At 35.5% G+C, this 13,306-nt stretch overlaps 1 protein-coding gene across 1 annotated transcript; it reads right to left on the reverse strand.

Moving 5' to 3' along the window:
- Positions 1-852: 852 nt before the first annotated feature.
- On the reverse strand, positions 853-10,064 carry LOC134251440 (flotillin-2-like). Its single transcript, XM_062733860.1, has 9 exons — positions 9,907-10,064; positions 8,947-9,028; positions 7,200-7,414; positions 4,843-5,075; positions 3,867-3,986; positions 3,470-3,684; positions 2,712-2,895; positions 2,462-2,605; positions 853-2,026 (listed from the first exon to the last, which is right to left on the reverse strand). The coding sequence occupies exons 1-9, from the start codon at positions 9,953-9,955 to the stop codon at positions 1,994-1,996; spliced, it is 1,275 nt and encodes a 424-aa protein (XP_062589844.1). The 5' UTR covers positions 9,956-10,064; the 3' UTR covers positions 853-1,993.
- Positions 10,065-13,306: the final 3,242 nt, after the last annotated feature.

The following is a 13,306-nucleotide window of genomic DNA, read 5'->3' on the forward strand; positions in this document are numbered from 1 at the left end:
TTTTATCGCAGAGGTTGCACATACATGAAATTTTTACAGATTTATCAGATAAATATCTTGGTCAAGTTTCATTTTGGGTACAATTGCACCATTTTTGACTGAGTTAGCCCTTTTGGACTTGGAAAAATTCCAATTTGGGGGGAGGGGGGCACAAGTGTTTTACAAACATCTCTTGTTATCCATATTTTCAAGAAATCTCATGACCAGACATATTGATATTATCCCTATCTATCATTTCTGTCATTGGTTCCTCCTACGTTTTTAATTTATAGAAATAGCATAATTTTTCTATTTTGCATATGGTCATGTATTTTAATTTTATCATAGGGTTCAACATGTTTAATGGAGCTAAATAGGTATGCTTGTTACTACAACACTATACTCTTAGATTAATGAGTGTTGTGGCCCATGGGCACACTTTTTTTAGGCATGCCTTATGATGGGATTACTTTTTTAAAAATCTTATGTAAACATTTTGTTTATCCATGTGTCTGTCCATATAAACTTCTATCACAGTTTTCAAAGCAATAACTCATCACAGGTGCTTATAACTTTAGAACACTCTTTTATCATGCAAGTCATACGGTGGGATTCATTTTTGTATGAATTCCATGTCTCCATGAGATGGTATATCCACATTAGAACAAGGGTATTTACAGTATTTCAGCTTTTGAATGCTTTTTTGATTGATGCTTCGCGGTGAAAAAAATGGCCTTCAAATAACAGAAAAGTTTTCATTTCTGTGCCTACACATTGCGCCAGGACTCCTTACATTGTGAGGATGCATTTCTGAGTCCTCTGGCCAGAGGATCTTTTCTGACAGTCCTTTTGGCAGAATTTATAAAGAATACATTGTATTCACATTTCATAAAACTTTATTTGAAAGGTATGCTAATGAGTACAATGAATACCATTATAAATATGCAATAGTATTATGGTTTGCTAAATAATATTGCTTAAGTTACAACATACACAGATAAATCTAGTATGATCTACACATGTAGGTGGGTATCTATACAATGGACAAATAATTGCCTGATAACAAATAAAATGTAATGGTTTTGGATCATAAAAAGATTTTATTTTAAAAATACCCCCTGAAAAGGTTTTTGTTCAGTGGATATTAAGAAGGAATCTGTTAAAACAAAATGTCCAGAATCCATAATTTTCAAGCTATTGATTTAACATAATTTCGATTTTTAAGTGATAAATCCAGGTATCACAGTGTATGGAAACAAATACATCTATCTATAGGACTGTGCTGAATATATTATCATTGTGTTGGATATGTTAAATTCATAGTTTTCAAATTGACAAAAAAGTGCTTATTTCATATGAACTGTTACTCTTAAAAACCAAGTAATGCTCAAACAGTACATCAAAAATACAAGTGTTTAAAATACAAGTACAGTAATGTACTAAGACAAAGTAAAAAACAACAAAGAATTAGTTAAAATAGGACAATAGCTGCCAGTACTGATTTACATCTCATACCAAAGCCCTGGTTAGCAGCTTGTATGGAACGATTTCACTGGAGTATAAGCAGCATTATGCTTAGTATACATTAACATGTACATTCCTCTCTACCTACATGAACATGTATTTAGTTCTTCCGTTATTTCACTAACCCTTCGTAAAATAAATCAAAAATTTACCACCACACTAAAAAACAATTGAGCACACCCCGATTCATAAGGCAGATGTTTTGAAGTCATTTCTTTAAGAAATTAATCCCATAAATTAATAAAAAAAACTTTTAATGACTAGTATAGAATTAATGGAAATATAATTTTAACACAAGTTTACTAAAGCCCTTATGATGAATATGTGTAGTTATGCAGACAATATGACTGTTTAAATATGCTGCTAGCGGTTAATCGATGGACTGTCAGTGTGTGTAAAAAAGAAATCTACACAGTAACACGATGTCCACAATGGGTCTTTGTTAATTGCCCCATTGTCATGCATGCAGGGATTCAGAAACACACAACTTCTATGATGTGGCACCTGGGATTTTACCCACAACCTGCAAAAACAAAATGTAAGCAAATGCTAAAATAGGTAAAATAAGTTAGAGTTAAACTACCGGGGTATATCATAGTTGCATCAAGATCATTTATCACCTATATGAATGAACAAAATTTATGTAATTTTAATGTGTATCTATTAAATTTAATGGTATACTATTATTTTATTGACTGATCCTATAAAATGACTTTGTCATACACATTAAAATGTAGTGAATACAGTCATGGGTTTAAATTCTTGAACAGAGTTTGAAATAACTGTGCATCCCACCAACCAAGACGCATAAATTTTCACTGTGGTTGAAAACATTTGATTGAATCTACACTTGCTGGACATGTTAAGTTGCCACTACGTAAAAATCTTTACTTGTCCTCACGTACAGACATTAACTAAATGTTAAGGACTTTACATTATGATATTGGTGTATTCTGACCTTAGAGAGATCCACTCCTGTGAGGGCTTGTACAGCAGGAGGTAGCTGGCTCACCAGTCGACTCACTTCACTGGTAGTTCTGTCGTCTCCAACCATCACTATCTCATCTGTCTTAGCAAGAGGGGCCGACACCTCAGCAGCAATCTGCGTGAAGGAATTTATTTTTTTAGGTTATCACAGAATTATGTGGCTCAAGTTGACTAACTTCATAAAAAACACAAAATATTTCCATTGTGGTGCTGTATCTTACCTTTGGCAGAGTCTGCAGAACCAGGGATAACATGGCGGCTTCTCCATATTGTTTGTAGGCCGAGGCCTTCAGTCTCATCTTCTCTGCCTCTGCTTTACCCACACACTCAATAGCACCTGCCTCCGATCCACCAATCAGACGGATTCTCTCAGCCTCGGCGTGTGCCACCTCCACTGTCTGTCTCCTACAGAGTGATACAGTCTCATGTAAAGTCACACATTTTACATACACTCCCATAATAAGCTTTCAAGACAGTCTTGTTCAGTAGCAAGATTGATGCCAAACTTAAAGTTCCCTCAAAAAGTTAAATACTTTGTGTATAACAAATTACCAGCATACACAGAATATTTTAAAGAAATATACATATTATTATAATAAGCATTTTTTATAACACATGCATCTTACACCACTTCCTCTTCATTTGAAATGAATAAAGTAAAAGTCTCTATTCAAAACAAACTTCTTCCCTTAAATGTTTCAAAAAAAGAAAGGTTGTACATTAAATCCTCATTAAACTTCTGAAGGAATAATTGCAAAACCTAATGTTATTACAAGGTACAATGCTTATATTTTCCAGTATACTTTTTCATCAATCATGTGTGCATCTAATCAAGTAAATCAACAATAGTAAAGGACTTTAAGAGTTACCTCCCTTATAAAACATCTTCATCTTATGAATACATGAATACACACAAATACATGAACTAGTTATAACACAGATACATGTATTACAAACCTTTGTAACAATTAATACTAACCTTTGACCTTCGGCCAGCTGTTCCACCTTGTAGGCCTGGGCCTCTGCTGGTCGTTTGACGGTGGCGATCAGTTCCTTCTCCTTCCTGAGGATTTCCTTCTCCTCCACGTCGATCAGCTTCCTCCTCTCCACCACCTCTATCTCAATCTCCTCCTGGCGGATCCTCTGTCTCTCACGCGCTCCCTGCAGCTGATAAGCCAACTCCGCCTCAGCTTTCTGTAATACGCAGGTTATCATTTTGTCAAAACATTAACACAATGCCAAAAAACCCTAATGGATGATAGATGTGTCTTTAATAGTCTTAAACAATCAGACTCTTTCTGACTCAAAATTTAGTTACATGTATGATGATCTGTTGATTGACAGAAATTGTTTTTAACTAAAATATTTTCACCAACCTTTGCGTTGACCTCCATATCAAACGAGGCCTTCATCATCTGGTACTGTCTAGAAGAGTCGGCAATCTTTGTGTCTGCCTGGAACTTGGTGTCCATCAGCTGTTTGTCACACTCTGCCTCCTGTTTTAAAAACAACAGTCACACACATGTAACCTGATTATTGAGAAGAAGAAAATTTCTTTGACATATTTTGGTTAAGAAATGTATATTTTTTATATCATATCATTGCCATAATTACATTCAAAAGGGACTTCACAATTTCATGGTCACTTTATACCTACTATATAGCCTACAATTGTACATCGATAAGAATCTAAGAAACACTAAATAACTATGAGTTAAGCTTGATTTTAACAAAACCATCTTTGTCCTAAAACTAGGGCTGTCACGGTTCCAAAATTTTTCGGGTCGGGTCGGTTCTGATTTTCTTAGGTTTTCGGTTTCGGGTTTCTCGGGTCGGGTAGGTAATGGAAGAAAAGCTCATGATTTGTATTATTTTCAACAATAAAAAGAATATTTTCATTTAATCTTAGAAATTGCAACATTATAACCAGTTTAAACTAGCCTCCTGACTAGACAACAATTGTACCAAATTATTTAAATCACCTTATAATGACAATGTACTAACCAATCTCTCGTTTTTGACACCATTTTTATAGTAGAATCTACTCTATTATACAAATCGGAACCGAACCGAATTCCGGAAAAACGGAACCGTACCCAACCCGAATTAATTGTTCCGCGGTTCCGGGTCATTTCGGGTACCCGTGACAGCCCTACCTAAAACATATTTTACTGAAGTTTTAAGGCCTAAAAATTTCAAAAATATTACCTAAACACACACATTTATGAATAAAAACAAACAAAACCATGATGTACTACCAAATAAAATGGTTTGAACTTGTATTGAAGTAAGGAAACATTCAATGACACTGTGATTTAGTTTAGAAAAGTTTCAGGAATAAATGTATATTACCCTAATTCCAGCATCCCTGTTAGCCTCTGCTACACCAATATCAGCGTCTCTCTTAACATTGGCAGTCTGGGCTCGTCCAAGTGACGTCAGGTACTCCACTCTATCACTGATGTCTTTGATGGTAAAGCTCAGAATTTCAATCCCCATCTTACCCACATCAGGGGAAGCAACCTCTCTCACCAGCTGAGCAAACTGATCTCTGTCCTGGTAAATTGCCTCCACAGTCAAAGTACCTGGACAATATTACACACATATTTTAGAGATCAGTCATTAAATTTATTAAAACAAGAGTCCCATGGGCCACATCGCTCACCTGAGTACCTTAGGTGATGCAAATCTTTACCAGATTCTCCCTCTTGCTATACCTATCATGCCCAACAACCCCCTTCCCTTTTTTATTTTAAAACTTTAGAATCTACACTACCCAAGGATGCTTCCACGTAAGTTGCAGCTTTCCTGGCCCTGTGGTTCTTGAGAAGAAGGTTTTTAAAGATTTGTTCTATATTTTCCTATGTAAAACTTGGAATTCCCTATTGTGGCCCCGCCCTACCCCCAGGGGTCATGATTTTTACAATTTAATATCTACACTACCAAAGGATGCTTCCATATAAGTATCAGCTTTCCTGGCCCAGTGGTTCTTGAGAAGAAGATTTTTAAAGATTTGTTCTATATATATTTCTATGTAAAACTTGGATTCCCTATCGTGGCCCGCCCTACCCCTGGGGGGTCACTATTTTAACAATTTAATATCTACACTACCCAAGGATGCTCCCACATAAGTTTCAGCTTTCCTGGCCCAGTGGTTCTAGAGAAGAAGATTTTTAAAGATTTGTTCTATATATTTCTATGTAAAACTTGGATTCCCTATTGTGGCCCCGCCCTTCCCCGGGGGGTCATGATTTTAAAAATTCAATATCTACACTACCAAAGGATGCTTCACATAAGTTTCAGCATTCCTGGCTCAGTGGTTCTTGAGAGGAAGATTTTTCAAGATTTGTTCTATATAATTCTATGTAAAACTTGGATTCCCTATTGTGGCCCCACCCTACCCCTGGGGGTCATGATTTTAATAATTTAATATCTACACTACCCAAGGATGCTTCCACATAAGTTTCAGCTTCCCTGGCCCAGTGGTTTATAAGAAGAAGATTTTTAAAGCTTTGTTCTATATATTTCTGTGGAAAACTTGGATTCCCTATTGTGGCCCGCCCTACCCCGGGGGTCATGATTTTAACAATTCAATATCTACACTACCCAAGGATGCTTCCAAATAAGTTTCAGCTTTCCTGGCCCACTGGTTCTTGAGAAGAAGAGTTTAAAAGATTTTTCTATATATATTTCTATGTAAAACTTGGATTCCCTATTGTGGCCCCGCCCTACCCCCGGGGGTCATGATTTTAACAATTTAATATCTACACTACCCAAGGATGCTTCCACATAAGTTTCAGCTTCCCTGGCCCAGTGGTTTATAAGAAGAAGATTTTTAAAGCTTTGTTCTATATATTTCTATGTAAAACTTGGATTCCCTATTGTGGCCCCGCCCTACCTCCGGGGGTCATGATTTTAACAATTTAATATCTACACTTCCCAAGGATGCTTCCACACAAGTTTCAGCTTTCCTGGCACAGTGGTTCTTGAGAAGAAGATTTTTAAAGATTTGTTCTATATATTTCTATGTAAAACTTGGATTCCCTATTGTGGCCCCGCCCTACCCCCGGGGGTCATGATTTTAACAATTTAATATCTACACTACCCAAGGATGCTTCCACATAAGTTTCAGCTTTCCTGGCCCAGTGGTTCTTGAGAAGAAGATTTTTTAATGACCCCACCCTATTTTTGTCTTTTCTTGATTATCTCCCCTTGTAAGTGGAATTGGCCCTTCATCTTAAGAATTTATACTTCCCTTAACCCAAGGATGCTTTGTACCAAGTTTGGTCAAAATTGGCCCAGTGGTTCTTGAGAAGAAGTCAAAAATGTGAAAAGTTTACAGACGGACGGACGGACAGACAGACAGACAGACGGACAGACGGACGGACGGACGACGGACAAAATGTGATCAGAAAAGCTCACTTGAGCCTTCGGCTCAGGTGAGCTAAAAAGATTAATTTATACTGGGCAATCTTTAAAATAATGTTTGTTTGCCCTCTCCTGACTAAGGGCATAAAAATTGGGTCAGTTCGGAAGTCAGTTGTGAAGGAAAAAATTATTCTGGAATAATTTCAACATTCTTGTTGATTGAGACAGTTTGAAAATTCATAGAAGAAACTATCATTTTCACAGGTTAAAAAAAAGTTTTGGGTCATTTTTAGCTAGTTGGTTGGGAGAGGGCAAACATGCAGTCATACTGTGATACATACCAAGAATTGACCTGAGATGACCCTCTAATGTCTGCAGAATGACTGATTCAACATGATGGACACTTTTCCCCAGGAACTGTTCACAGGCAGTCTTCAGAAGCTCGGGTTCCTTCATGATCTTGACCTGGGCGACCCCTGTCACAGTAACTGGCACACCCTCAGAGGTCTCTACACTCTCACACACAGGGTTCAAGGTCATGACCTCTAAGGATATCCTGAAATAATTTTAAGATTTGTATAATTTGAGAGTCTACTTTTTAACTTAATTCTGATGAAATGATTTAATCTGACTTTAACAATTGTATTTTACCATTATCCAGACTGGTATGTGATCATGGTGATGGAGAAAATTTTTTGTACATACAAATATATATACTAAGATCATGGTCTAATAAAAGATTTAAACTACAACATATTTATAGCCGGGCTTATTGCTCAAAGAGCAATTGCCGGCTACTGTCAGCCTGTTCAAGGCAGGATGTTGACCCAATAGTTGCCAAGTTAAAGATACATGTAATTTAACATTCTTGTCCCAGTAACAGAAATCTATCCTTCATTTTAGGTTAGAGATATCACATTACCAGTAGTAACTGTTGTTTTGTTAAATTACATGTTAGTGATATCACATTATCAGTAGTTGTTATGTTAACTCTTTACCCCTTAATGCCACGATTTGACGCACTGGCCATATCCTTAGAGTGTTTGCCTGGCTGCCCCTTAGAGCGTTTTAGATGACTTGGAGTGCAGTTTAAAACTGAACTATTAAGGGTCAAAATATTTCATTTATATCATTTATTATATATCATTGGATTCGTAATAAATTAAATTTTTCAAATCTTTTTACATAATTTCGATCGGAAATTTCTGTTAAAAAATAATTCAGGTGAAAGCAGGTGTAAATAGAAAATTAGATATTTTCAACAAGTAAAACGGCTTTAATAAGCCAAATTGTCTGTATAAATAATAAAAAACATGTGTGATGATATAATTGATGGTTAAATTATTATTTATTATCAGTTTTATAAGTTTAATTACTCAGAAATTAATAAATTGTAGTGCTTCTTCAATGTCAATCTCGCCGACAAATTTTCAGACTTGCGTCCTAAAACTTGATTTCTGAACGTTTTTGGATACTCTAATGATCCAATTCTATTAAAATAATTATTTTCTACACCTTTACATTAATAAATATGTGTAAAATGGAAGGTATCTTCTGAATTTGTGAGAAACAGGTGACGAAATCGGCACTGCGCGGTCCCGAACTTCACGAAATTTTCGTAACTTATGTTGGAGTATATTACACATATAGATCGTTATAATTTTCAAACCTTTCAAGAAATAGGTAGTTTATAGCCTTAATTTCATGAAATGCTTTACTGGATGAAAAAATATTGCGTATTTACTGAGTTATATGCTCAAAAAACATCGTATGTAACAGTCCGGCAATTTTGAATTTTGGTGGGACTTTCCAAGATTCTATTGTTTGTTTACACAGGTAAATCACATGATTTCTAACTGTAGTATGATGCAATCATCTATTGTTAACCTGCAGGTGGCCACCTGTGCTCTGATAATTTGTAAACAAGCGGTAATTTCAAGTCAAATCAACAACGAAATACACGTGCGTCAAAACTCGTCATTAAGGGGTAAAGGAGGGAAAGGTCTAAGGGGAAAAGAGTTAATATCACATTTATCAGTAGTTGTTATGTTAATATCACATTATCAGTGGTTATGTTAAATGTCTTACCTCTGAACATCGGTCACTAAACACCATGACCAGCCCCATCCTCCAACAATGGTTTTCCTCCCCTGGGAGCCACAGCATCCTCCTGTTTTATAATAATTATAGGATTTCAGTGTTTTGAAGTTTAATCTTAAATTTACTTCACAATTAAGTGATACAGGATTCACAAGTGTTAGGAATGAGTGAATATATAAGAAAAATCTGTCTTACTTAATTGTACATTGAATTTTCTGATTATTACAGTAATACTCTTTGTGAAGGGAAGAAAAATCTGGAGTTTTGAAACATTTCAAGTATTTTTTCACTCTGTCACAGAATCATGAGAATATTCAAGTTTGATATTCTTTCCCACTGTGACAAAATAACAATTTTGTCAATAAATAAATTAGAGTATTTCAGTTTTTAAACTGTATCCAAGCTTAACATTTGTCATGGACATTTTTTTAAAATAACCATGACAATATACATGTAGTACATGGAAATGTTTAATTTTGATAATTCCTGAAGGGATTTCAAAGTTAATAATTTTCAAAGGTTTAATTTAAAAATATTTAAGTATAAGAACTTGTGAGTTGTATCAAAGTACCCCATTCACACATGTATGATCATCATACTATGATGCTTCAGTTAAAAATTTGCCTATTTTCGATCTGCCGCACCATGTGAACAGGTGAATGATAATGCTGCACCGACTCTGACCGAGTTACTACGACGTAAAACTAAAAGTGGTCACGTTATCAGGTTGCTAATTAGTTGTAAATAGTGAGAATAATAAGTCATAAACAAAGACATTGAGAATAGCAATTTATGCTTGGGTTTAAGACCAACGAAATGCAGCTGCTGAATGGGCTGGGTCATTGTAACACAATACCGGAACTGCATTCATCATGGCTATCTCACTGAGTATGTCGACAATGTAGCATTCAAAATTTGCAAATTTGAGAAGCCTAAAAATAAATTTACCTGAAATAATTAGTGCTTCATTTGGTCCAACAGTGTTTATGTTCCCCATCTTCGACAATCTTCGAGGTATTGCTCAAGATGAGACTATTAAGCAATGTAACTGACAATATTTTGGTTATTGTGAAATCGGGTCGCGCAAAGTAAATGTCGAACCGAAATGGATAAGATCCGGATAAAAGCAAGACTTCAGGGTACGTGTCGAGTGGTTACATGCATGGGCGTAATTAAACACACGCAAGTACCAGCCACAGAGCATCGTTTATGAAAGGGGGGGGCAGCCAGAATTTTTTTTTCTTATCTGAGAAAGTTGACAAGCAAAAAAAAAAAAAAGGGGGGGGGGGGGGGAGAGAAAAGTTTCCCGATGTCGAAAATCCTATTTCGGGGGGGTTGGGGGGGGTGCCAAATTTTCTTCTATGCCAATTTTCTTCCAGTAACATTTTTTAATACTCTCTCTTACATTATAAAAAGTTGAGGGGCCAACAAACATTTTTAATAAACCTTTCGTATATAGTATGTGATGTTGGGAAAAAAAGTGAGGGACCAGGCCCCCCCCCCCCTGTTGCTACGTGCCTGAGTAGCAGCTGCTTGAAGAATTTTTACATAAAAAATGTTAATTTGCAACTTCAGAACATTGAATTCTCCAAATGTGGTAAATTATTATTTTTCAGTCAAATTAGAAAGAATTATGAATTACAAGACTACTTAAATTATTCAATAAATAAAGCTATATGTTCTAAATTAACAAAACTGAGAATTTCTGCACATCCTTTAGAAATTGAAGTTGGCAGCTATACAAAGCCTTGTATCCCAAAAGAATCTCGCTTTTGTCACTATTGTAAAACTGTTGTAGAAAGTGAAATACATTTCATATATGACTGTTCCTTATCTATAGATTTGCGAAAAAAGTACTGTCCTTTGAACATCTGTAATTTAAATGATAACATATTGAAAGAAAATCATTGTAAAGTATTTTGTAATCCTGACAATGCAGTTGATTCTAGAAAGCTATATGAATTTTTATATGAATGTTTTGAATTGCGTTCCAAAATTAAAGCGCAATTATAATATATATATTTAATACATTTTTTCAGCTCATCACTGTCCATACTATACTGCTTGCATAATGATTATTTTTAATCTTCAAGTTATAATACACATCACAGTTGACTTCACTGATCCATACACTTGCATGTATGTATTTTGTTATTTGTCTTTTGTATATAACATGGTTGTATGCCAACATGTTTGGTGAATCAATAAAGAAATTGAATTGAATTGAGTACATCTACACCCACGCCCCCTCGAAAGACAACAAGTAATAAAACATCCACACTAAACTTTAATAATATTTTGTGCTAATAAATAAGGCCATATAAAATTAATCTTTAGATTCTCATCCCCGCCCGCCCCTCTCAAAATGTCCCGCCCCGATGTATTTTATTTTGATTTTTTGAGTATTTTCATGTATTTTTATTCAGTAAGAATTTGGGTCAAAGTTTAAGAGTTATCTCCCGTCTGTATTAAAAGTCGCGTGTCGCTATTTATAGCAAAAACGCCAATTGAAGAATGGAGAAAAATCGGCAATAAAAGCAGTTTAAATGTGTAAGGAAAAGATAATTTGTCAGTATAGAGAAGGCAGAGAAGAAAAAATAGCATAAACACATATAGATACCATCACTGGCAGGAGCAAGTATGTAGAGAGATTGTTACTAAGTAAAAATAGACGAGGAAAATGACACCTGGTCAAGTTATATATAACGATCTCCAGCTGTGTGACTTAGCTTTGAAATAAAAAAAAATCTACAACATCGTAGACAGACTTAAGAGAAGGCCTAGATTTTTCAGTAGAATAATTATTAGAACATTTATATAGATTTTGCAAAATAAGAAGTCACGCATACACAATTTATTGGTATCCCCACCTCATTTTGTTCAGGGTGTGCCGTATAATGTGTACTTGATAATTTGTTAATTAACAATAAATATTTAACTTTTAAAGCAAAAATTTTCTTTAAATATTTAAAAGAATATGAAAAGAATTAAATATATTCATATTTGCATTAAGGTAATGAAAAAATGTGTACGGGGCGTCCATTGTTTTGTTGATACTTAGGCCTATATATAAATTAACAATTATAAAAAATAAAAAATAAAATCCGCCCACCCGCCCCAATTTTTTTGCAAATTAGGATGAGAATCTAAAGATTAATTTTACCTGGCCTAAATAGTTGAATTTTTTTCTATTCATTTCACAAATAAGATAAGACCTGTCCTCCTTCCTTGAAGCAGTCTGACAGTAATGGAGAGATCAAATTTTGCCAGTATTAAGGAAGTTATAAAACGAGAATCAGGATGTGTAAATATGAAGATAACAATTAACACATCGCTCACCTGAGCAATTGGCTAGAAAAAAGCACATATCAGATCAGAACTGAAAGTTTACTGAGGGCGGGGAGGGGGGGGGGGGAGGGGGCTTGAATTTTAACCCCCCAGGGGGTCATGATTTGAACAAACTAGAATCTACACTACCTGAGGATGATTCCTTATAAATATCACTAAGCATGGCTTTGAAGTACTTGAAAAGAAGATTTTAAAAGGTTTCCCTATATATTCCTATTTAAAACTTTTATCGGCCATTTGGTCCCACCCTACCCCCGGGGGTCATGATTTGAACAAATTTGAACAAATTTGAATCTACACTACCTGGGGATGATTCCACAAGAGTTTCATCTTTCCTGTCTCAATGGTTCTTGAGAAGAAGATTTTTCCTATATATTCCTATGTAAAACTTTGATCGGCCATTTTGGCCCCACCCTACCCCCGGGGGTCATGATTTGAACAAACTTGAATCTACACTACCTGAGGATGATTCCATATGAGTTTCATCTTTCCTGGCCAAGTGGTTCTTGAGGAGAAGATTTTTAAAGATTTTTCCTATATATTCCTATGTAAAACTTTGATCGGCCATTTTGGCCCCACCCTACCCCAGGGGGTCATGATTTGAACAAACTTGAATTTACACTACCTGAGGATGATTCCACATGAGTTTCATCTTTCCTGGCCAAGTGGTTTTTGAGTAAAAGATTTTTCCTATATATTCCTATGTAAAACCTTGATCGGCCATTTTGGCCCTACCCTACCCCCGGGGGGTCATGATTTGAACAAATTTGAATCTACACTACCTGAGGATGATTCCACATGAGTTTCATCTTTCCTGCCCCAGTGGTTCTTGAGAAGAAGATTTTTTAAAAATGCCATTATTTTTTTCTCTAATTCATAATTATCTCCCCTTGGAAAAGGGTGTGGCCCTTCATTTGAACAAACTTGAATCCCCTTTACCCAAAGATACTTTGTAGCAAGTTTGGTTGAAATTGGCCCAGTGGTTCTTGAGAAGAAGATG

Source organism: Saccostrea cucullata, unplaced genomic scaffold, assembly GCF_032062105.1.
Source record: "Saccostrea cucullata isolate Sc308-1 unplaced genomic scaffold, CSIRO_AGI_Scuc_v1 ctg65, whole genome shotgun sequence".
Taxonomy (NCBI): Eukaryota; Metazoa; Mollusca; class Bivalvia; order Ostreida; family Ostreidae; genus Saccostrea; species Saccostrea cuccullata.

Coding starts and splice junctions, on each gene's coding strand:
- LOC134251440 (XM_062733860.1), bottom strand. CDS start 9,955: ATGGGGAACATAAACACTGTTGGACCAAATGAAGCACTAATTATTTCA. Junction 3,685..3,866: donor ATATGGAGGTCAACGCAAAG/GTTGGTGAAAAT, acceptor TGCGTATTACAG/AAAGCTGAGGCGGAGTTGGC. Junction 2,606..2,711: donor TTCTGCAGACTCTGCCAAAG/GTAAGATACAGC, acceptor TCCTTCACGCAG/ATTGCTGCTGAGGTGTCGGC.